This window comes from Crocodylus siamensis, chromosome 3 (assembly GCF_052110815.1).
Source record: "Crocodylus siamensis isolate JL-2025a chromosome 3, ASM5211081v1, whole genome shotgun sequence".
NCBI classification, from domain to species: domain Eukaryota; kingdom Metazoa; phylum Chordata; order Crocodylia; family Crocodylidae; genus Crocodylus; species Crocodylus siamensis.
This window is the reverse complement of record NC_143397.1, coordinates 54,236,524-54,261,827: the sequence shown is the minus strand read 5'-3', so window position 1 is coordinate 54,261,827 and position 25,304 is coordinate 54,236,524. Positions and strand designations below refer to the sequence as shown.

The following is a 25,304-nucleotide window of genomic DNA, read 5'->3' as shown; positions in this document are numbered from 1 at the left end:
GACCTGGGCTGGCAGGGGCTCTGGAGCTGGGCTTGCTCCCCGCTCTACCTGCTGGCACAGCCCAACCTGGGTCCAGAGCCCATGCAGACCTGGACCCTATGCTCCTGCCACCCTCCTCTGGGCCCCACCGGCACTGGCCCCAGGACACTGGTGTGGGCCCTGCACTCTCGCCCAGCTGTCACTGCACTCCCATGCACCCACTTGCTACCATTTTCCCCGCTGCAGCTGCTTTCACCACTTCCCTGGCCGCCCACCAGCCACTCCTGCACCATGTAGTTCCTGGCTATATGGCCAGACCATAGGGCTCAGCAGGAGCTGGCCTGGCCTGGCCTCAAAGACTGGGAAGATCCTCTTGGCCCTCCCCTGCCCACCCCCCACCCCCCAACTCTCACTTAAATTTCCCTCCACTGCAAGAAGGAGGGAACAGCCCCAGGGTTCCAGACCAGAGGGGTTTGCTGGACATGGGGCTTCTGGGGGGGAAGGGGGAGGGGGCTGCGAGTAGGGTGGAGCCAGGTGGGCCTGGTTGCTGGGTCCTGCCAACTTCCTATGGGTCCTACTGCCCCTGGCTCCTGTTATCTTTGACAGGCAGCCAGGAGCAGATAAAAATTAATTTTCTAAATTTTTTAGTGGCCCCGCAGGCCAGATAGAATGGCCTGGCAGGCTGGATCCAGCCAATGGGCCATATTTTGCCTGGCCCTGGGTTAAACAGTGTCCCTGTTACAGAAAGCCCTTACTGAAGATGGTAAAGTGTTATTCTCTCATTGCTAGTATATTACACCCTTCTGGCCTCTCACATATGCATTCAAAGGAGGGTCATCTCACCTGCATACCCTCTTTATTTATGCTACATAAGCAAGCCCTATCTGTCAAGCAAAATTTAATTTAAAATGACTAATATGCAAGAACTACTGCAAATCCCCACATGAAAACTTATTTACATGAAAAAGGTCTCATCCTGCTACAAATCAAGGTTTAGAAGTGTCTCCATTGCTTCCTGGGTGCAGGACTGGTCCAAGTACTGAAACAAAAAAGGCAAAGCAAGGAAAAAAGAGAGGTTCATTTCCTGAGAACTTCAAAGATGAATGACAAATTTAGATCTGTAAGAATATACAAGTAGTGTGCCAGTAACAAAGGCAAGGATTTGAAAACATAGTATAGGTACACACATCTTAGTGGTACACATGGCTTCTTCTCTTTGCCATGTGTGCATTTTTTCTAGACAATAGTTCAAACGTAGGTATTTAAAGATTATAAATTATCTGAGTGAGGCAATAGTAATGACTTGAAGAGGTTTTGGAGTGCCTCTAGAATACGGGATAGAATATGGAAGATGACACGGGAGAAAGGATGAAAGGTCTCCAAGATGAGAGTCTCCTGAGTGTATGGAACTGTAGAGAATGACTGGACTCTGACTTAGAGCTAACTGTGAGATTATCACTATTACCACGGTATAATAAATGCATGTGACAGTGAACAAGATACGTTAAGGTCTGATCCCTGCCACAAAGATTACAATCAAATATAGGCAAGATGAAACACAACACAACTAATATTTGGCAAGGCGAGTAACAGAGGAAAGATTCTAAAGCGATGTTAGATTTTAAGGTTGATTCTGTAGAAGACAAAGAATTCTTGGGAATCAAGCAGTAAGAGACTGTGACAAACACAGCTGGCAACATGATAAAAGAATCAAAGTCAATTTAGAGAAGGAGAAGAGAGTAGTAAGGAAAGAAAGTAATAGAAGGGAATAAGAACAGATAAGATTATGTAGGTCTGTAAAAGTAAGGAGTAGGATATTGCATTTGACAGTAAGAAACCATTTAAATTCAAAGAGTCAAAAGACTAGATGTTTCCAAGATGTGGCAATTTTAGCTATCAGATTTAACAGGAATCTAAGCAGTGGGCCATAACTATGTATTAGCATGTTTATAGCATGTCCATATCTAAAACCTAAGAGAATTATTACCAAAAAAAATTTTAAAATAACAACTTTTCTGCCAAAATAAACAATAGCTTGTAACCTTAGGAGAAAGCAGCAAATATTCTGTTAAATGTTATTTGTTAAATGATGTTACATTTCATTACACAATCCTTATTTCTCCACATTTTAATCTGGTGGTCCCAACTGGGCAATCATTGTAATGTTGCCTCCTTGCATGTTTTTAAAGAAATACATTCAACGCATTGTCCCTCCACTATACAAGAACTTGAATGCTGTTCACAAAGGAGACAGGTATATGCTTGGAACAGCTATTTAGTTTTATAGTAGGCGGTAATCTTTCAGTCAAGACTGTTGATGAAGGTGTTAAAAGTACAAGATATTTAATTTAAACCAGCCACAGCTACAACACTGCTGCTTGCATTACCATGTAGTGTAATAAGTCTGTACTTCTTGGGCTCAATCCGGTAAACAGCTTAGTGTCTTCAACCTCCTGTTTTACTAATTGGTGTTGTGATCACTCAAGCTTCTCCCAGACAGTACGCAGCAGTGTACACAAATAAATCCTAATTAAAGGTCTTATTTTGCAGTCCTGGTTCATTTAAGTGATCCTTACTGAAGTCAGTGGTCTGCTCATGTGACTGAGGATTGTGCAGGTGATGAGATCCCTAATTTTCATCAGAGTCAACAAATCTAAGAGGTGGATCCAACAAAATCAAGTAGAGACCAGAACAACGGAAGGAAAATATAATGAGGGAGTAAAAAAGGGATACAGTGAAAAAAAGCTGTAAAGCAGGAAACAGCTGACTCAGCACTCACTGAACCTGCACCCGCCTGGCTGTGCCTGCCTCTCCCCAGCCAATCCAAAATGCCAAAACAGCACCGAATCAGTGCCGAATCTCTGATTCTGATTCAGCCAAATCAAATGGAGACCAAATCAAATCACTGTCCTCTGAATTGGCTGAATCCAAATCAAATACTTCCCTATTCACACAGGCCTATTAAATAGTATCAGAATACTACTTTCTATAACCAAAGCTGTGAAAAACTATTTCTAGACTCTACCCTTTTACTATAATGATGAGGCCAGGAGGTGTGATATTACTGAATGGATGTGGAACAGATAAAGATCTGGTAGAAAACTAGGAACCTATGCAGTGCTCCTCCACAGAGGAAGCATGCAGGATGAAAACATGTAAGCTGTCAGCCTGTCAAATATGGATCTGGGCAACCTGGGGCCAAATGATCTTCCCTGTAAGGATCTTATGTTTTCCCCCTTGTCTGACAAGGGTCCTGCTTAATGAAACCCAGCAAAAGCTGCTGCTGCTATCAAGCTACAAGAGCCTCTGCAGGGTGGCTGTACAGCCTAGGCCATGAGCGTTATACATCTTGCCCACCAAACAGCCCAGCTGCTTAGGATCAGTGCTATGCTCCACCCAGACCAAAATAACTTTAAGATTTCACTCAACTGCAAAGGACAGAAAGCAAATAATTCAGGATACAACTGGGTGAGAAGCACAGAGTTTGTTTTTTCATTTGTTTTTCAAGGTGTGTTTTCAATTAATTGCAGTTGCCCATTGGTTTGAGTTTTGTAAAATCACAACTAAACTTTTGCTTTGTTTCTTTTTCATCTCTTCATTCTCCTACCCAGGGATTACTTCTTACCACTGTCAAAAGCAAAAATTAATATATAAATAAAAAGCTTCTAAAATAGCTGATCAAAAACACTTCACATGTTAGACTGAGTTAAACTGAGTAGTTAACATACACAAAACACTGGCATTTAAAACCCGGTATCAGTAGAAATGAGAGGCAGGAAAAGGCTAGTAATTAAGACAAGGATCCAACACTTCCATTGACTTATTGAATCAAGCAATAAAGTCCCAATCCTCAAAGGTATTTGGCTACCTAACTGCCATTGATTTCAAATCAGTGCTTAGGTAGAATTTAGGATTTGGCTAAAATGACGGAAAAAACAAGTAAAAAACAAGCAAATATAGTTATGGCTTGGCCAAGGTCCTTGCTCTAGTCACAGGAAAGAAGCCAAAATGGACAGAAAGCAACGTGTCTATTGTACAGGAATTTTTTTTATCATTAAATGCTTCTCCCCTACACAGAAGAGTAGAGTCTGGATGTCCTCAGAACTCAGAAGTGAGCAGGAAAAGAAGAAAGAGCTGCAAAACCAGAAAAGGCTCAGGTGGCAGAGAATGTAAGTTCAACAAAACAATTAGCTTGAATTTATAGGATAAGCAAGCCAGGTGATAGTTTTCTAGAGATTTTCTGGAAACACTGATGCTCATAATGATATAACGCATACAAAACTAAAGACACAGATCAATCTTAGTATCCTTAGGCTATTCCTTTCTTGAGTTAATCAAGTTATACTAAGATGTCCATATTAAATCATTAGAAATAGAGGCAATATCTTCTGTTGTTGGGTTGCCATCAGACCTATTTCTGGGCATGTGTTTTCAGATTTGTGGTTGTTTAACTCTCTCAGATTTATTTCAGATTTCATATATGTGGAAATCACAGTAGATGCCAAAGACAGAATAAAAATATTTCTGAACAATGCTAAAGTATAATAGCTTGAACTAATCCTGGTTAAGTAGACATTACTGTGAGCTGCTATCCTCTGATGTATATGCCCTATTCTAAAAGAGCTCAAGCAAAATAGATTTTCATGTCATTTACACAGGAAATCTTGTACAAGGCAAATCCCACTGGAAAATAGTACTGTCTCATGGTTAGAACAAGAGACAGGAGTGGGTCATGCCTCCTGGGTCTTTAGCCACTGACTTGCTTTGTGGTCTTAGTTAAAGTAATTAATTCCTCTGCTCATCCGTAAAGGGATTATAACTACAAGTCCCATGTAATTTACCTAACATTGCAACTATGCAATAGGATATTGATTGCTCCAGTGTGTGCTGCACAAAGGAGTAAACACCTAATGGGTAGATAAAGATGGCGTAGTTCTTTCTAAATACACAGTTTACACAAAGTACAGGTACACTGTGTAAAATGCTATTTGTGAGTATTTTTGAGAGAAAAACTGTAGCATTAAGGTCCATTTTATACAGGTAGGTTGATTCTTAGTAAAAGACATGCTGTTTATTTAACTTTCTATTACAAACCAAATACTTTACATTTCGATTAAAAGGAACTAATGGATAGCAGATGTAGTGAAAACTATTATGAATTATATAGTGTAATATTATATAAAGTAAAGCGCATTGGTGACAATGACTGCAAGAAACATCATAGTGTTTGTTACATTTTATGATGATACGTTTTAGGATGCTGCTTGCCTAGACCATTACAACAGCCTTTCTTTCTTTTTCCTGATTTAGATGAACACTTGCCACCTGGTTGGAAATTCAAGAAAAATCCAAAATGCCTTGAAAGTAAAGCAGATGGGTACCTTGTTGAAGCTAACTTCTGGGAGCTGCCAGACATGGTGAGGTTTAAAGAAAGAAGGAAAAGTCACTTTTGTCCGAGCAGAAACACAGATGTACATGAAGATAAGGAACATGATGATACATCTGACAGTGAAAAAGAACAAGTGAAGGAAAAGAACTGCCCTTTACCAGCCTTCACTCATCAGCAGGATGAGGTCTTAACAGTGGTTACCTTTGGTGAATTAGATGCCTTGTCAACAGGAAAAGTTATCCTGCGGGGCAAGGCAGCCTCTGTAGAGTCCTTTAATTCGGCTAATGGAATAATTTCTGCCAAAGTGACATGTGGTTCTTTTAATGTGAAAGTAGAAATTAAGAAACTCTCTTTATTTCATACTGGAACAAACCTAGTAATTGTAAAAAAGAAATATCCAAAGACCAGCAAGTGCTATCATGACAGACGATATCAGAAAAGCCACCATTCTAAAAGCCACAGGCACCAGAGTCCATCAGCTGACCATTCAGTAAATAACAACTGTAAACATACAGAATCGTCGAAACAGAAAATGCAAATTGCCAGCAACAAAAAACCCTTACTGAAAGTGAATATTGAAGGAAAGGACATTAAAGTGAAATACACCAATAGAAAGCAGAATCTAATGATTAGCATTGAACCAGGTGAGCACATACAGGCATGTAGCCAACCCTGCAACAGGACATCTGGAAATACATATTGCAGTGACACAGACCATTCGGTAACAGAAGTACCTTGTAATACAGATTGTGAGTCGTATTTTAGCTTTCATGAAAAGGAAGATGCTTTTAAAAACTATCCATGCCCTGATTGGTACGTGCTACTTCCTCCACCCAAAGAGTTTGCTGACTGTGAAGACATGCACTTAGATACCATTACAGAGGTTGTATCTCTGTTCCCAGTCACTGACAGAAAGGAACCTGATGCTTTCTCTTCAGCCTTAACAGTTTGGGAGGACGGAAATCATGTCTGTAAACAGACAGCAACAGGGATCAAAGACCACGCCAATGAGATCTTTCCAAAAGACAAGATCATTTTGTCAGAATTAAGGTATAACAGGGATTGTCCTCAAGATAACGATGCTTCAAGTGAAACAGATTTTGGTAAGGAACTTTTCAATAAGAACAGTGAGACAGGGCAAGTAATATACAACAGTTGCATTGTCGGGCAAAATACTTTCTTATCATCATACCTGGAGCCCAAAGCAACCAGAAGAAAGTCCTTCCCGGGTATCGCCATTGATGGGTTCTCACCAGGTCATCACAGGAGGGACTCAGGCTTTTATTCACTGCCATCTTTGTCCCAGAAAGTACTGCCCAAGCAAGCCAAAGCAATTGATGTTTACAGCAAGAACACCCTCCCTCAAACCAGCTATACTGAACTTTCTAAGTGTTCTAGTTTTGCAGCGTCATTCAACAGCCTGGGTGGTCTTAAGTCTTCCTATCAATATTCCTTCACCTCATATGATCATGATATGACCATTTACCCATCTGAGCCTGAGGGAAGCATAGATGATACTTGTTTACTGAATCACTTTGAAGACTACATGGAGGATTGCGAAGAAATCCAAGACACATTCGTCGAGACTATTCATTCCATTGGAAGTCTAGGTGAGAAACAGGTACATCAGTACCTGGAGCCTCTGAGAAATTTAGCTGTGTGTGAAGAACACACTGAGTTTACTGAAAGTGGTTTAGATGAAGAGACACTAGAAAGCAATCATCATATTGATGAACAAGAGCATGGAGAATTAGAGAGCAAAGCCCCGATGATTCAAAACCCTTTGCCTTCTAGAAGCCCTTCAAGTGACCATATCAGTGACAAAAGCATTGCTAATAAAATAGCCACAGACTGTGTGCAAAACAAACTATCAGCACTACAGCTGGGTCCAAATGTTCAGCTGACTACTCCAGAAGTGACAACAAGGAAAAGGAGAGCATCAGTGGTAACTGTAATAACTGGAGAGCTAGAACAAAGGCTCATCATTCAAAGTGACAATAAGGTGATACCTGAATCCTTTGGCTTCGAAACAAAAATGGAGCCTAAGCTGCCCTGCAGCATACAAGAAAATTCACTTGTGTCACCACTACTGCTGGATGTTCAGGCTTCAGCTATACCTAATGAAGTACATAGTTTTTCAGAGGTCCAAGATTCACCCAGGACTGCTCCTGATGAAACTAATTTCTATGATGATTGCACACAAGCTGCTACAATGTCCACATCTCCAGCATACCTCAAAGATAACCAGGTTTTCACTGAGGATGCATTTGTCGACAAAACAAAAGAAAACCTTTGTGATGAACAAGAGATAAAAAGCCAATTATCTGATAGTTTAAGACAGGAGCTTGTAGCATGTCAGATACAGCAGTTAGCTAAATCCAGCTCTGATGACACGGAGAACAAAAGTGAAACAAAGGTGGATTGCTGCCAGCATTCAGACACACCAATGTCACCCAAAACAGAGATTAGTAAGAAAGGTATGTGTTCCAGAATTGAGTTGTTATTACTCTGACATGCTTCCTTTTTGGGAGTGAATTAGACCTTAGTGTTTTGGGAAATTATAGCCTGAGAAACAGAGGTAGATTATTAACATATAAAGGTGATACTGGCATGGTTAGCTCTTTTATTATGCTGTGCTCATCACTGCAGTCTCTCAGAGTTTTCTCAGTAGAATCAGTTAGATCTGCTATATGAATTTTGATGCAACCTAACAATAAGCTACTGATATGCTCCATCTAGTGAATAAAGCAGATGCAGGAGCAGAATTAAATTAGTTGTCACAAGACATGTTGTCAGGGGCTTGTACTGTATTTAGAAACCATGTAAGCACGTTTAAGGAACCCAGACAGTCAAGTGAACTTAGAAAAGACAAAAAGCCAGGTACATCCTGATTCTAATCCAGGCTAAGCCTTCAGCACATTGTGAGATCATAATCAGATCACCTGAGCTCCTTTTCTCCTCTCTCAAAGTAGCTGAGAAAACTGAGTACTGAATGGGTGAGTTTTTAAATGAAATGCTACATCCTTTCTGAAATCTTCATTTAGCTCCCTTGTTATGATGCACATAACATCACCCTACTTCTGAGTAATTTTATTTTTTTAATAATAGAATTTAAACAACTGAGTTCATCCACTCTCTGTTCCTGACAGCAATGTGGGATCGTGTATTGTAATATATAGTAAAATGTAATATATAATCATCTTTAAGAGATTCAGTTTACGTTTTTGTGCAATTTCATCCCATAACTCATTACTTATATCCTATGATCCACATTCTCCAGTTTTCATTTAGACAACTATATGTTTGTAGTGGCTCTAAATCAGCCCTACACAGGAAAGACTTTTAGTCCTTGCAGAACTGCTGTCAATGCCACTGAAGTGAATGAGACTTTTACACTGATTTTAATATAGCCAGGATTTTACCCAAAGGGTATAGAATTGGTTCTTATTACAGTGGACTAAGAAATGGAAGACATTTTGTTTGTTGTTTTGCTTGTCATTGAGAATATTAAGGGGTTTCAAAGCTAAAAGAAGAAATTGCATTGGTATATCTAAATACTTACTGGCTTAAATGCATTACACTGAAAGTGCATTTAAAGCAATGTATATTCTCAGCATTTAGATCACAGTGGAGATACTTTGACATTTATTAAAAAAAAAAAAAGATTAAAGTAGAAATATCCAAGATGCATTTAAACCAGGGGTATCCAAGATATGGTCCTCAGGACAGATCCAACCTGCAGAGCTGTATCATCTGGCCCCTGGTGCTGCCCCAGGTTTTCAGAGTGACTCACAGGCAGTATGCGGGGTGCACCGGATGGCCCCACAGGCTGCACACAGCATTCACTCTTCCTCACATCACAGAGCAGCTGCTGCATGCAGCACAGCCCTGAAGCACCCATGCAGCACGTGGCATGGGCTCCAGGGCCTCATGACTGAATGCAGTGGCTTTCTAGTACCACTCAAACACAGGCACACATAGCATGTACTCAGGATCTGGAATGCAGGGTTGGTCTGTGGGTCCAGTTTAACCCAAGGACTGGTCCCACGCTACTCATCCAGCCTTGCAGATGATACCTCTGGTTTAAACAACTGTTGAAAATATGCAGTATCTACTATATTTTGTGATGACACTATTCAACTTAATAGGGGTAGTTTTCACCACAAAGTCATGAATACAAGTCTATAAAGGATCGTAGGAAGGATCGGGATAAAGCAAAGTGATGTTAGTACAATTAAGCAGATGCATATTAAAATACCAGTATACATTTCTGAAGAACATATTTTAGTGTCAACATGCAAGGCAACAATGTCAATAAAAGTTGTGCTAATAATATTTTTAACAGCAGCAAAAACCGAATGCCCACTTACATTAAAAATGGCTTAGTCTGTATTTTATAAACTCCAAAGCAAGGATATTTGGTTCCAAGTGTTCACTTGTCCTCTTTATTTATACATGCAGATATATTTGCTTCAACAAGGATAAACCCACAATCAAATTCAAAACAGCTTATTTTTGCACATGTAAGCATGCACCAGCAAATCCTGTGGGAATAAAAATGCCCAGAGAAAATCAGGCCGTGTGAAACAGACTTTCCTTAAAGTTCTAAAAAGAGCCCTGCAACGTCAAAGCATTGAATCGCATACCTTTACATGGTTATTTATTGGAGGAAATCACAACTACACGTATTTAAGATGTTACTAAAATGAGTTCTTTTACATATACAGCCAGTTACATATGTATATAACTACCTGTTTAAGTTGTGTCATGCTGTATTAAGAAGCAGTAGCCATTCCACAGTTAAACCTGAGGCCAGCTTCCAATCTGAAGCAGACAATCCTGTTTCCCAGAGGAAACAAGCTCCCCCTGCAACAGAGCATGTCACATCTCCATGTAGGATGTTCCTAGGAAGTTTAGGGAAAAAATCAGATTAATTGTGACATTATGAAATATAAAAATATCCGTTGATAATTTTTTTTTTTAATTCCTCTTACCTTTTTCTTTTGGCTCAGTCTGCCTGCAAATGACTTGTTTTTCAAGTTCATGGTTATCTTATTTTCTTCATGCTGCTAAGGAGTGGGAAGAGAAACTCCATACATCTAAGAGGGCTGCCCAACTGATGGCCTACAGACCACATGCAGTCCACAAGCAATTAATTTGCAGCTTCTGGGCTCCTTCCTACCAAGCTGCTGCTCTTCCCATCCCTCCAGCTGCTGCAGCAGCCAGAGTCTCCAGGCTCCCTTTTCCTCCTCTAGCTTCCACTTCCTGCCCTTGCTCCAGGGGATGGGACAGGGCAATGCAGCCCATCATGCCAGGAGAGCCTGCAGCTGGCTGAGGAGCTGATGTTGAGTCCAGGGCACCCACACATGGGGGCTGGGCAGCAAGCAGCCTGCAAAATATCTGGTCCTTAGAAGCTGGACTGCTCTGATTTATAACATACAAAAATAAAAGCTTTTGATAAGCCACATAAACCCTGCGACATGAAAAGCAAAGAAGCAGTCACCCTGAGTCTTTACACAGCAATGATATTAAAAGAAGTCAGCTTAAGTTACCTTCAGGGAATCGGGAAGTTTTCCCCTCTTTTGCTGAGATCAGCTTAGCCCTGGGAGGAAACAGGGTCTGGAAGATCCTGAACAAGTAGGGGCTGAGGAAATGCTCATCTTGTTCATACAATGTGCTTTGTAAGTTCAGGAGTATTTATTATTCTCTCTGGATTTTGCAAGCCATCTTTTTTATGGAGCAGGCTGAAGAAACTCTCAGTGCTCCTGTCTTAGACTAGGGCATCTGGAGGCATAATTGGGCAGTTTTGCCTGCTGGGCAGGGGCAGTGCAGCGGCCAGGAGCACTGCAGCGGCAGCAGCTGCTATTTTGCAACCCCCTAAGTCAGCACCAAGGCTAGTGAACCAGCCCCCTGCTTTAATTATGCTACTAAGAGCAGTCTAGCACCGCACAGGGGTGCAGCATGTACCTTAAACGGCAAGATGGAGTCGTTTCTTGCTTCTTCCCTTTGTTTGTCCCTCTTTCAAACTAGCCTGAGGTATGGGATGGGTTGCATTCACATATATATTTGAAAAGCACCTTGCCAGACTTACCTTTTCCAGTCACACATAGCCATATCCCCTTTTGGCCTGTCATCAAATGCTGATTTTTTTTCCAAAAGCTTTGATCCCACTGTAATGGAATAAAATTATGTGTTTAGATTAATTTCAGTGTTAGTGTTTTTGAACTAATTAATGCAGTGAAGGGTGGGAGATAGCAGGATTGGACTCTAAATTGGTTTAAAGAGGTGGCAGTATCCTGCCCTAGGCAACGGGCCAAAAGCAATTCCAAAGCTGAAGACACAGGGGGCAGTGATCAGCGTGCTGTGCCCAGCAGTAGAATGGTATTTGAAAGTAATACATATGGTAATTGTGACAAAGAAAACATTCTGAACAGATACAGAGAACAGAGAGCAGAGGAAGGAAAGAAATAGGCTATACATAAATATCCCACTAATAGTTTCCTTCTAGTTTCCTTCCTTCTTCTAATATGGCCTTGAAAGTAAAAAAAAAAAAGTTGTTGTTTAAAGATTCAGGATAAAGAATACATCCCATCATCTAGTGTGTTAATAAATTCCAATGAAGTATTATATGTGTGATTCTGCCTAAGCACAGAAGAAATATGTGTCTCTGCAAATCGAAAATTTTCTATAGGAGAGTGCCAGTTTGCCACCAAAAAAAAAAAAACCTGCCAGGAAAATCAAAAGAAAGTATTTAGTTTCAGAGTGTAGCTGTGGCGATCCAGGAAATGTACAGAAGGTGAGTTCTTTTGTGATAACTTTTGTTGGACTAACTGTATAGTTAGTTGGAAAAGAAATCTGAAAAGCTTCCAAGCACAAAGAAGCCAGAAGAGACCAGAAGGGTGGTTTATACCTGAAAGCCTGTCAAACTCCTTTCCCAGTTGATCCAATAAAATATATCACAAAGAACCCCTGCCTCTTGTTTAGTTTCAGCCAAATTGACTCAAACTGATTTTTTTTAAGTGAATGAGATGTTTTGAATCAGTTGAATTTTAATTGGAGGGTCTCATGGTATATCATAGGAGCTGTAGTTCTGGGGCCTTATGCCATTGTTTTCCAAAAGGAGCAGGCTCCCTGACTGGATTCTATTTTATGGAATACCTTGCAATGTCCTGTCCAGCTGAGCTACATGAGTACATCACTGTATTACAGTGATTCCTGTTTATCACAGAGGACATTGGGTTTGCACATATGACATGATTACTAGACAGTAAATTGACTTTACTCAATAGTAAAAGTGTAGTGGACACAGACTTGACCCTCGCTTCTGGGTAAGGCTCTTTCGTGGGGAGTAAAGTTTGTGAAAAGAATGGTTATTTACCCCACGGTAACTTACTATGAAGTAAGTGATAGGTCTACTTCCCTGGTCAATCATCCAAGGGAAGCCATTTGCTAAATGCAAACCAGGTATTTCTGGCTCCCCCACCACCTAGAGGCAAGGCACTGTAATAGAGCCTACTGCATCTAGCTTAGAAGAGTAGATCATGTGTCTGTTTTCTACAACAGAGTAAACTTACTATATAGTAAAATTGACACTAAATTGCTTTACAGTAAATGTGCTGTGTGTCTTCACCTTCAGTCTGTCCATGAATCCTAGCTCACAGAAGAGAGAAGGAACAGGAGGCACATGAACTATGGTTGCTGTGAGGTACTATGATGGCTCAGGCAGATGCAATTTAATATTGAACCTCTTCCCAACTTAGCATCTTGATTCAGTTAAAAAAACTCTCAAGCAAAATAGTTCAATTCAATGTCCAGCTTTGAGTAACTTAATTTCCATTGAAAATGCTGACAAGAAACAACAGCTCTAATAAACGTATTGAGTGAGAGCATCCCAGATAACATAAAAATACAAATCACAGGAGAATAAAAAGCTGCCTTAATTTCAAAATCTACTTTCAAGATTTTGTTGGACAGATGGATCAATTAAATTAAAGAGGCAATGTAAAGGTATAAAATGCACTGGTAAACCATCATTTTCAGACATACGATCACATTGAAAACATGGCCATAATTTGTAACTCTCAGCAGCAGAATTGTAGGGTGGCAGGAGCCAGGGACAGAGACCTGGATCAGATCACAAAGCTGGTGGAGCTAAGGAGGCTATTGAAAAAAAAACACAGCAATGAGAGACACTCATTCAGCTCACCTCTGGTAGAGGACCAGCTAAAATGCCAATGTCCTTCTAGTTAAGTCCGTCTGTCCTCCTTACTCAAATATCTCTTCCCTTACAAGTGTAGCTGAATAAAGACCTGCCCCTTGCATTTACAGAGGTCAATCTAATCTCCATTCTCTTTTTTTAAGGGTTTTTTAATGGTTAAAACAGAAATGAAACAAATCGATACTGTGTTACTGTTAATAGTTTGCCAAAGAATAAGCTAATTGGGGAGTATTTTGCTTTGGGTTGCATCTGTCTAACCACTTGCTATACTTTTAAACCCAACTTTTAAATAAGAGGACAAAAGGCCCATGCTTTACATTCCCCACACACATGCATACAATTATGAAAGAACATTTGCATATGTAATTAACATACCTGTTCATGAAAACTGGGCAAATGTGAAAATAGCTACCTAGTTACATGCTTAACTAGCCACCTGTGTGGACAATTACTTGTTTAATGCCCATGTGCATCGTAATTACACAGGTACATTTTTTCATGTAAACTTTGGGTCTCTTATGTGAAAAACAGTTCAAAAAAGTATAAGTGTCAAAACATTTCTAAAAGATGTGTTATATCTTACATATTTTGCTCACAATAAAATATGGTCTCAATTTAGATTTCAAATCGGAAGGGAATAAGAGCATACAAATCCCCTTAAGAGATACAAGAACCAGTGACAGCTCTCAGGAAGAAGGAATAGACCAATGGGCCAGGAGACGGAAAATGTTCAAAGACAGCAAAAAGTGTGGTTCCACTGGAGGGAGCTCTATCAACAGTACTATCACCGAGGGATCAGGTGAGTACACATTGTTTTTACAAAAATATGCCAACTCGTTTATGTGACTGACAACTCTCTCAGATTTATCAGCCCAGGAGATTCATCTTCAGTTGCAGAGCCTCTGTGTTAGATATAGAGGCAGCTTATATTGCTTGCAGCGAAAGTAGATATGTGAACTGATTTATCAAGCTTTAACTTAATACCTCATATTCATTTTGGATAGGGATGTAGCACCCAGGGCAGTAAATATTGTTCCTGATTCTGACAGCGTGTGTAGACAAAATGGGGGCCTTGAACTGAAGCAGTGGGTTTTTAAAAACACTGCTTCAATTTAAGGCCAACTAACCCCCATGTTGAGCACACACCCAACTTGCCTGCCTCTCCGGCAGTGGGGAGGGGAGGGCAAGCTGCTGGCAGGCAGAGTGGTCCCTGGGCTGCAGGGGGTGAAGGGGGGGCTGGCGCTTCCCCCTGCAGCAGTGGCGGCCTCCCCCAGGCAGCACCTGCCCACAAGCACCCGGCTCAGGCGGTCCTGGGCGGCACCACAGCCGTGGAGGGAAGCACTGGGCCTCTACGAAACTCAGACAGGCAGGAAGGATCCAGGGGAAAAGAAAAAAAGATCAGGCTTGCTGCTTTTTTTTTCCCTCTCTTGGGCAGAGTCTGCCTTCCCAGACTGCTTCCAGGCTGCCTGTAGGACTTCCTGCAGAGCCCCTGAGCCTCATGGAGCCTGGTGCTTTGCTCCATGGCTGGTAGGGCAGAAAACTAAAACTCCTCAGAGGTGTTTTAGTTTGCTGTGCCCAAAGTCATTTAAGGCACATTATGCCACCAAATGTGCTACAGTGGCTGGAATTAATGCTCAATACACTGCCAATGCATGCACATGCTGACAATTAAAGCAGTGCAAAAGCATTTAGCCCACTTTAAAGTGTCATGCACACATGCCCCTTGTTTTGTCTACACATGGCCTGAGACTTATGTCTAGTTCTGTTTTCTCTAGGATTACTGTCTGAAGGTACAAACAAAATCATATCATAAAAATCATAAATATTACTTTTCCATTCCCCATAACTTATGATCCTGTCTTATCCAACTAAACTATAATTTCTCCTTCCCTCTGTCCTCCTCCAGTTTGCAAAACAAAGAACATGTTTGCTAACAAGGCCCAGATTCTCTTTACTCCCACTGAATTAAATCAGGATTGTCCAACTTCCAAGAAGTCAGGAGCCACATGCACTACAGGCTGCAAAAGGCTGCATGGGCCACCCCAGGGTGAACCACAGTCCCCAGGCCATGTGCAGCCCCCACCTCTGCACTGCATGTCTTAGCGTCTTCCCTGCCCGCCACTGCACTGTGCACCTGCATAGGCACACCCTAGGCCCCCCACTGCTGCTTCATGTTCCCAGGCAGCCCCAGGCTTCTCTTTTGCTCTCTCACTGCACTGGGGCAGGGGCAGCAGCAGGAAACAGCATCTGGAGGAAGAAGGGGCTGGAGAAACAGGGGGAGTGGCAGCTGAGCAGGACCCTGGCAACTTAACCACTTTTGGGCTATATGCCGGTTGAACAGCCCTGAGTTAAATCGTTCTCTTCAAGTAATGTTATTACTATTATTGATGGGACTTCTCACAGAAGCATGCTGAGCATGGAAAAGGATGGTGTAACATGCTCCTAAATGTGTAATATAGGATTCTCTTTGTGCTATAGGAACTCCCCCACCATTATCCTGATACATATTCATCCAGCACTTTTACCCCAGCCTAGCTACCTGGATCGTGCCCTCTGCTACTCAAACAGCTTTTTCCAGTAACTGTCTCATTAAGGAATCTGTCACCTTGCCACATGCCTCAGCATATGCCAAATTCAATGGCTCAGAGTCTCATGGGGCAGAATTTTCAAGATGAACAGCTTAATGAATTTACACTTCATGCAGATGGGTTTTCCATGCAGGAACTGTACTATCTAGGAAACAACATATGTTCTACTTCTCACACAACATTGGCTTTGCCTTCTTGTTTCCTAGTTCAGTGAAAGTCTTTCTAGATAAATGATTTTTTTTATCTTGTCTAAGAAATGTAAAAATGCATTTACACAGAAGCATGGTTCCATTCTCAACAAAAATATTTTCTATAAGTTTTGGGTTTTGTTTGGGGGTTTTTTTTGCGGGGGGGGAGGAGGGTTTTTTGGAAGGAGGGTTGTGTGGCTTGTTTGTTTGCATGCTTACTAAATGGAAGGGACTCTTTAAAGACTAACAGCTGTGAAGTCTATGTCTTCAATTTATTTACATAGTACAATAAAACGTAAGTAGTTTATATTTAGACCCTTTACATTTCCTGCTGTATTAAAGGTATCACTTTTAGAAATGAAAGGGTCAGAAATTCTTTAATGTCCACTAAGAATAGGAATGAGAGGACTAATCCATTTTACATAAAAAACCACGTCACCCGATGACAACAGTTTGCAATCACTACCAACTAAAGCCACATCAAAACTCACTTCCAAGAGACACAAAGATTAAAAATCATCTGTGCCAACAGAACCACAACATTCTTCAAGCAGATGTAGCTCTACAAATCTTGCCCTTAGACCTTTTATTAATTCAAATAATAATTGTTTGACTGTATATACAGTTCTAAATTTGAACCACTGTTTTTACATAGATTATACACCTTTCAGTTTCACAGAGAACATGTGGATAAAAATACAGCAGCTGGAACTGGTGCTGCTAGTTTCTGGCATATTGCCTTGCAATTCGTATAGCCTATCTGAGCTTGACTGTTGTCCATGAACACAGTGAATGAATTGGACCATTGTGTCAAGAATTGTAGCATTCCGTAGTTTTAGTTTGTGTGCTTCAGACTGCAACAGTGGTTCTCAAACATTTTAGATTCAAGGCACCCCTCCATAACTGCTTGTGCATTCAGAGGCACCCCGTTTCAAAAACTAATTTATTTATTATAGTGCTTATTTGCCTGAAGAGGGGCTGGGAAGGAGTAGGAGCAACTTATCTCCTAAGTGGAACCTACACTTATCTTTCTTACCTCCTCTGTCCAAATGGCACCCTTCAAAGGCTGTCATGACATCCTAAGGCACCATGGCTGAGAATCACTGGACTAGGGTTGCACTAACTGTGGAGCTATGCTGGAGTAAAGGCAGTTTTAAGCAATCATTGTCTCTCTTTATATGCTTAGCACATCTCTTGGCATATGCAGATTTGAGACAATGCCAATCTATTTTTAGCTGCAGCATCCTACTTACTGCTATTGTAGCAGCCAAGAAGTGTAGCATGCTATGGCAAAGCCTCCCCCCACCTTTGCCGCCAAAACATGTCTGCCATATCCCCTGCAATAGGAGCTATGGCAGAGGACTGGCAAAGAGACATTTCTACAGCTTCACATTTCCTCCAAACCTCCCTTATGCTAGGGTATTCTCCTGGGGTCAGTTCCTCCAAGTAAACAGCACCAGAACAACATGAGGGGACAGGAACAGGACACAAAGTACACTATTTTATGACTCGCCCTGAGTTTGGGAAATGTCTAGTGCTGCTATAGTCTGAACAATGTTACACAACCACTGCCAAAGGACTGAGCTATGCTAAATACCTCCAGTACTACAAATAGCACAGTTGCTTGGTATGCGACCTAATTTCTTCTTCATTTATAGATCAGGAAATGCCAGCAATCTAAACCACGTTTTAAATATGACAACTCTTGTTATATCTGGTACTTTCCATTCTGTTAACCTTGTTCCTCTCCGACTTTCTGCATAATAAGGGAGAAAACATTACATGTGGCATATTTACATCTGTAAACATAGTTAATCAATCTGTCAAAGCTATAGAAAGAGAGACACATCTGGTAAATAATGAGCTGAAAATAAGTGAAGAAGAAAAGCTAATTTCCATATTTTAAAATCTGAAACAAGAGGCAGATGCTCATAAGTCTAGCAACAGATCCATGCTAAACAAAGCAAACACTGCTATTCTCTTTTCAGTCTGGCTGCATTACTTCAGCTGTTTGCTCTCATTGTGATTTTCTGTGAGACTGTTCTACATTTTTTTTCTAAATTTGCTCACAAATATACAGCCCACCATTTTCTATGAAAACAATCTAGAATGCGAAGAGTGCTGTGGAAGTGTTATCATGTGGAAGCAATATTAAACCACTCTCTGAACATTCATTCTGGTGAAATACATTCATGCGAATGCTGGATAATATTGTAAAAGGGTTCAGCAAACAAGATGCCTGGTGTTTTATACCTAAACAGCCTATAAAAAAACACCAAAAAACCTTCCCAATTAAGTGAAGTCCAAAGACGATTGCACTTGGAGAAGATTGTTGGCATGCTCAGTGTTTTTACTACACATTTGGTAGCTGTTTTGTGTGTCTTTAGGAAGTGGGTCTCATCTCAGTTCTTAGTTGAGCTAGCTATAAAATGCAAATCCATGCCCTTCAAACATGCCATGGTTTTTAAACTTTTGTGCTATCCCCAGTTGAGATGAAAAGGTAAAAACCTTGAAATTGTTTGCAAGGAGGAATTTCCGATAGAGCAGAGTTTACCATTTGCTAGCTGTCCACCTGGAAGTGTCCTTTCATTTTCACTTTCAAAATCCATGATTGACTTCCAGGTGGGCTGCTGAAAGCAGGGTGCCACCCAGACTTTCTCCCTTTCACCTCTCACCATCTGGGTGCTGAAGAAATTTAGAGTAGGATTATTTACCTGGCCTACTTCTACCCAGCTGAGCCGTGCCTTTCTAGCTATTTGCTCTTGAAATTCCTGTTTCTCAAAGCAGGCAGAAATTGCAATTTGCCAAGTGTGTTTCCAGTGGCGATGTGTCATTTCCATCCTCCTGATGGAAATCGCCAGTTTTGCAAATAGAGTATTTTCTGTAAAAATAATATTCCAATGGAAACTTCCTGAGAAACCTGGGTTCCTAGTAGCTGAAAAATATATATCCTTTGGGTGGAAAAAATCATCCAGCCTGATATCAAAATTTCCAGTGGTTGAAAATTCATGCCCACCTTTAGTAAGTTTGTTTCAATGCTCCTTCAACTAAAAATCATGCCTTAACTCTAGCTTCAGCTTACAGCCACTGGACCCTGTTATACCTTTTTTTGCCAGGTGCAAGAGAACTGCAGTAAAACATTTTGGTTTTCCCTGTAAGCATTGGTAGATTTTGATCAGTTTACTTCTCGACCTTCTAAATACACTGACCCCATTGGGCGCATCTACATATGGCCATACAGTGCCTTTGTTACTGCACCATTTAGTATTTCCTTTGGGAAGTACTTAAAAGACAATGTAGTAACAGCCCGTACTGTGCTGTGCTGTGCTGGCCGCACATGGTGATTTTTGGCTATGTCGCCTTAACAACATGTTATAACAAGGGGGCGTGTTGCTAACAGCGATGTAGCAGCAGCATCACGGTTTTTGCCAATGGACACTATGGTGCTGGTGTGCATTGCTATGGCACCATAGCATCTTGTGTAGAGTTGCCCATTGAGTCTTACATTTTTTAATCTTTTAATGACTGTTCTTTGAATCCTCCCACGTTTTTTTTTGTTTGCTTGCTTTGAGTAGGCAACAAAACTGGACATAGCCTTCAAGCAGTGGTCACACCTGCACTGCATTCTGAAGTAACTGAGGCTACCTCTATATAGACTCTGGACCAGTCCCAGGAGCAGAGCCAAGAGATAAGCCCTGGCCACGCCACGCAAATTGAGTGTACACATTTAACAGACTACATAGCTTGGGCATGCACGTCAGCAGCCCTGAGCACACCCTGTGCTAAGCCTGGCTAGACCTGGAGACTGAGGGAGCAAACTTTCAGGAACACACAGGCATTTCCCTGAGCCACCTGTTCTGCTGAATTTGAAAGTTTGGACATGTACAGAGTGGACATAAGTGGACAAGACTCATCTCTTTGAATGCCACCTGGGGTTGCTTCAGAAGCCTTACAGATAATAACCATACTCTTTCTGTTCCTGTTCAATATTCCCTTGTTTGGACAAAGGAGGCTTTGCTACCTTTCCTCTTCTGTAGAAAGTTACAGGGCTAAAAGAGCAGTTTGCACAATTATCCTCTTCTGGTGTCTATCATAAGCAGTAAATTCATTTTTGAAAAAACAGACACACATTTGGATGCAGAGAATCCTAAGAGTTTGAAGTATCTTATATTGTAAGCAAAGATATATATCACACATTTTAGTAACCCCAGCCCCCATCCAGATTACTTTCTGTACAGCCAAGAGATATCTAATAGATTTCTTCCCAGTATAGTTTTAATATTTTCAATGAAAAAAAGAATCTATTATTTTTTCAGCTTTATGTAAGATAGTTACATAAAACAAAAGGTGCCCCTAACTAGGACCTGATGAAAAATTTTGAAAAGATTATAAACCTCTTTCCACTGTTTAAGATGCCTTATTGAAATAATAATAATAATTCATAGACTTATAAATTGTAAGGCCGGAAGGGACCTTGGAAAATCATTGGGCCCAGCCCCCTGCACCAAGCAGAAAAGATAACGAGGTCAGGTGACCCCAGCAAGGTGACTATCTTGAAAGTAACTATCTTCAAGTCTCCTCTTAAAGATGTTCAGTGTAGGTGATTCCCTCCTCTGAAGGTAGCTTATTCTGGATACCCTGACTGTGAAGAAGTTTGTCCTAATATTGATCCTAAATCTATCTTCCAGGAGTTTGTGACCAGGAAGATCGATTCAGGCTCAAGGCTTATTATGATGGTGATGATGATGATAATAATAATAATAATCCATTTCCATTTAAAGGGGATGCCTTAACATTACAAATACTACATAAAGAGAACACAGAAACAATAGGCTACCTAGTGTAACATTTTTACTGTTCAGTGTCACTGCGAATGGTATGCTATACTAACCCCTCCAGTTGTCTGGTCTCATGCTCCTTGACTTAATAGATTAGCACTAGAGGTAATCCAAGTAATAGGCTTTAGTACTTAGTGGGTTCTCTGAGTATCTTTGTGTTATTTTACCAAGGGTATGGACAAATATATGGGCAAACCATTACAGGGCAATATTGCTACATAAATTGGAATCAAATAATATCATGTACAGATTTCATAGACTTCATAGACATTAGGGGTGGAGGGGACCTCAGAAGATCATCGAGTCCAGCCCCCTGCCCAAAGGGCAGGAAGTCAGCTGGGGTCATAGGATCCCAGCAAGATAAGCATCCAATTTACTCCTGAAGGTATTTAATGTAGGTGCTTGAACCACCTCCGATGGCAGGTTCTTCCAGACCTTGGGGGCTTGGACAGTAAAGAAATTCTTCCTTATGTCCAGCCTGAAACGGTCTTGTAGTAGTTTATGACTGTTCAACCTCGTCATCCCTTCGGGCGCTCTGGTGAACAAATGCTGCCCAAGATACTGGTGGTCACCCCGATAAACTTATAGGTGGCCATCAGATCACCCCAGAGCCTGTGCTTTTCCAGGCTGAAGACTCCCATGGCTCTCAGCCTGTCCTCGTAAGATCTGTTTTCTTGACCTCTGATCATGTGCGTGGCTCTTCTCTGGACCCTCTCAAGCTTCTCCACATGCTTTTTGAATTGTGGGGCCCAAAACTGGATGCAGTACTCCACCTGCAGCTTCACCAAGGCCAAGTACAAGGGGAGAATGACGTCCTGAGATTTGCTCGAGAAGCATCTATGGATGCAAGCCAGCATTGTGGTTGCTTTACTAGCCACAGCATCACATTGCAGACTCACGTTCATCTTGTGGTCAATGATGACCCCCAAGTCTCTTTCTTTCGTAGTGCTAACCAGCGTAGCACTGCCGAAGTCATAAGGATGCTGCAGGTTTTTCCTCCCTTGCATTTGTCAGCATTAAACACCATCAGGTTCTTGTCCATCCATTTGATGAGACTGTCCAGGTCAGCCTGGATCACCCTCCTGTCTTCACGTGTGGATGCTTTGCCTCAAAGTTTGGTGTCATCGGTGAACTTGGCCAGTCTGCTTCTGACTCCAATGTCCACATCATTAATGAAGATGTTGAATAATATGGGTACAAGGACAGAGCCTTGGGGGACCTCACTGGTCACAGGGCACCATGACGATTGACTTCCATCAATTACTACCCTCTGGGTCTGACCATAGAGCCAAATTCCCAGCCAGCAGATCGGGGTGGACCCAGGGCCACAATTGGCCAGTTTCACCAAGAGGTAATCATGGGATACAGACAAGCAGTTAGCACCCAATTGTCACCATTTTTTGTATTCACATTAAGCAGGGCTTAAACCAGCACATGCCAAAGGGAAATAGGGATCTGTGTGTCCCTTGTGTCCCCTCCGCTTCAAGTGTGATGGGAATTACATACTTTGTTGTAGAACAGGAGTCCTCAGTTTTAATTTCCATTAGTCAGCTGTGAGAAACTAGCCAAAAGCACCAAGCAAAGGAGTGAGCACCATATCATTCTTCCTGGATCAGCAGCATGGATGCTTCCTGCCTTGAGTTTCTGACATTCTGCAATAGTAAGGCCACCATTTCCTGGTGATTTATATGGATTCCTGTCACTTAGTCTAAAACTAATACCTTATCCTCTTCTCCATGAACAGGCAGTTGATGCATCAGGCCAGTGATATTCCAAACAACTATTTTACATGGGACATGAATGACTTGTGTGACACTCACACGCTTGACATTTATGATTTATCCTGAGAAAAGGAAAACTTGATCATGCCTGAGGACATCTTGCTCTGTGAGACTGCATCTGTGGACTGTCAGTTTCTGGTTCTCTACAACCCTGTAGGAGAGACTTGTGGTACAAATATGGAAGAGTGATGGAAAAACGTTAGGATGAAGACAGCCATCATTCCTGACATTTGTGCTAACCTCAAAGTTGCATAGGCAGAACACCATGGTTCAGTGCAGGAGATTCACAGATATCAATGCATGATATAATCCAGAAAGATGCAGGATTCAAAAGGTTTCCACAACTCCCCCTTGGTTTCCCTGATGAAACAAAAAGTGTTTGCTGGTGCTGATGGAAGCATAAAGATCAGCAGCGTCAACATCTCCCTGAGGCTATTCAGTGACCCTGCCCAAGCACTGCTATGTTCCATAAAACTATATACTAGCTGTCCTGACTACAGGAAGCAAGAGCACATACAGGCAACCGCACATGTGCGGTCTGCAGTGCCACAAACACCATGTGCCACACACACATGCCAGAATTTGCCACACTGATAATTTGTAGTGAGGTGGGGCGGGGGGATTCTGACACCAGGAGATCTTGGTGTTTCCCACACTCGAAAAAAACACCAACCTGCACCCAATAAAGGCAGAGCAGTGCATGTGGCGGCAGCATGCACCACCTGGAACCAGAGCCTAGCCAGCCAGAGCCACGCTCTGGGTGCTGGCTAGGCTCTGCACACCTGGATCACCACCACTGGAGCCCCAGGAGGCCCCCAGGATCCTACGTAAGACTGCTGGGACCAGCCCAGGTGCTGGCCCCAGCCTCCATTACCCAACCCAGAGCATTTTTCCCAGTGCTAACCCCACATGCAAGGGCATGTGCCAGGGCGAAAAGCAGCAGCATGTATTTATGCCTCTGCTTTTTTCCCCATGGCAACCACACACCCCTGCTCATGGGGACACAGGCCAATGGTCCAACTACCAGCTAAGCTTTTGCAGGATGAATGCACCCTGAGGCAGCTCAAAGTCAGATGCTGGGTACTTAGTGTGCAGATGGAGGCATTCTAGCAACAACTCCACAAGATTTTGATGGTCTGCTGAGTTTTGCAAAATCTCAATCTTTCTTGATGTGTGGAACCCAAAACTGGACACAGAACTCCAGGTGAGGTCTCACCAGTGCTGAGGAAAGGCTGAGAGATATGAGACTGTTCAGCCTAGAAAAGAGAAAACTTTGGGGAGGTTTGGTGGCAGGTTACAAATATATCAGGGGAGAGCATCAGGGGCTAGGCGAACAACTATTCACCAAAGCGCCCCAGGGGAAAACCTGGAGCAACAGTCATAAAACTCCTAGAAGACAGTTTCAAACTGGATATAAGGGAAAACTTCTTCACAGTTCATGTGACCAGACTCTGGAATAGACTCCCAGTGGTGGTGGTGCAGGCACCTACCCTGGATATCTTCAAAAGTAGACCTTGCTGGAGTTATTTGACCCCAACAGTCTTTCCTGCCCAGAGCAGAGGGGCTGGACCCAATGATCTTACAAAGTCCCTTCCAGCCCTAAATGTCTGTGAATCTCTGAACAGAAGAGTCATTTTGCTAGATTTGCAATCATGTTAATACAATCTAGTATGTTGTTAGTTTTTTTGGCAACAACAGTACACCGTTGACTCATATTCAGCATATGGTCTATTATAACCCCCAGATCCTTCTCTCCTGCTCTTTCCATTTTCCAGGTTTTCCCAACTTCAGAGAATGTGACCCTGGTTTATTTAATGAAAGGGCAGAAAAAAATACCTGTTTGCCAAAGCCAAGGGGAACCATACTAGACATGCTTTGCTGTGCTGTTCATCAGGATGGTGCCCACAGCAATTCAGGACTAATGGATAGGGACAGCCACCTACTTAGGAATCAGAGACAAGGGAATTCCCAGGAATGTAAAAGTTTAGCTAGAGCTTCCTGTTTCTCAAGTTCGTCTTTATTTCTGAAATGATCCATGTCTGACAGACATCAGTGCTTCCCTTCAGTGATCAGGGAGCAAGTGAATTTTGGCTTGGCTAGAAACTTAACTCAGGGCTTGTCTGTGGAAGGCAGTGGGTGGGGAAGGGGCTAGTTTGTATTTGCCTGCTTGTGGCACTTGCTATGCTGAAAAGGAGTGCTGTTTCAGGTAGCTTTAACAGTATTTGCAAGCCCTCTAGGGCTCTTCTACAATAAAGAGGCAGCTGCTGCATGGAAATGCCTTTCAGTTTTATGTTTGATGTGCTGGGAAACACGGCGGATGGAG

At 41.9% G+C, this 25,304-nt stretch overlaps 1 protein-coding gene across 1 annotated transcript in view; it reads left to right on the top strand.

Moving 5' to 3' along the window:
- The first annotated feature begins 3,902 nt into the window (after window positions 1-3,902).
- LOC149868290 (uncharacterized) overlaps window positions 3,903-25,304 on the top strand; it is a 57,619-nt gene continuing 36,217 nt past the window's right edge. Inside the window, exons 1-3 of the mRNA XM_090037637.1 lie at window positions 3,903-3,918; window positions 5,290-7,845; window positions 14,206-14,385. Of these exons, the coding sequence (XP_089893763.1) occupies window positions 3,903-3,918; window positions 5,290-7,845; window positions 14,206-14,385 (2,752 nt within the window). The remainder of the gene's footprint in view (window positions 3,919-5,289; window positions 7,846-14,205; window positions 14,386-25,304) is intronic.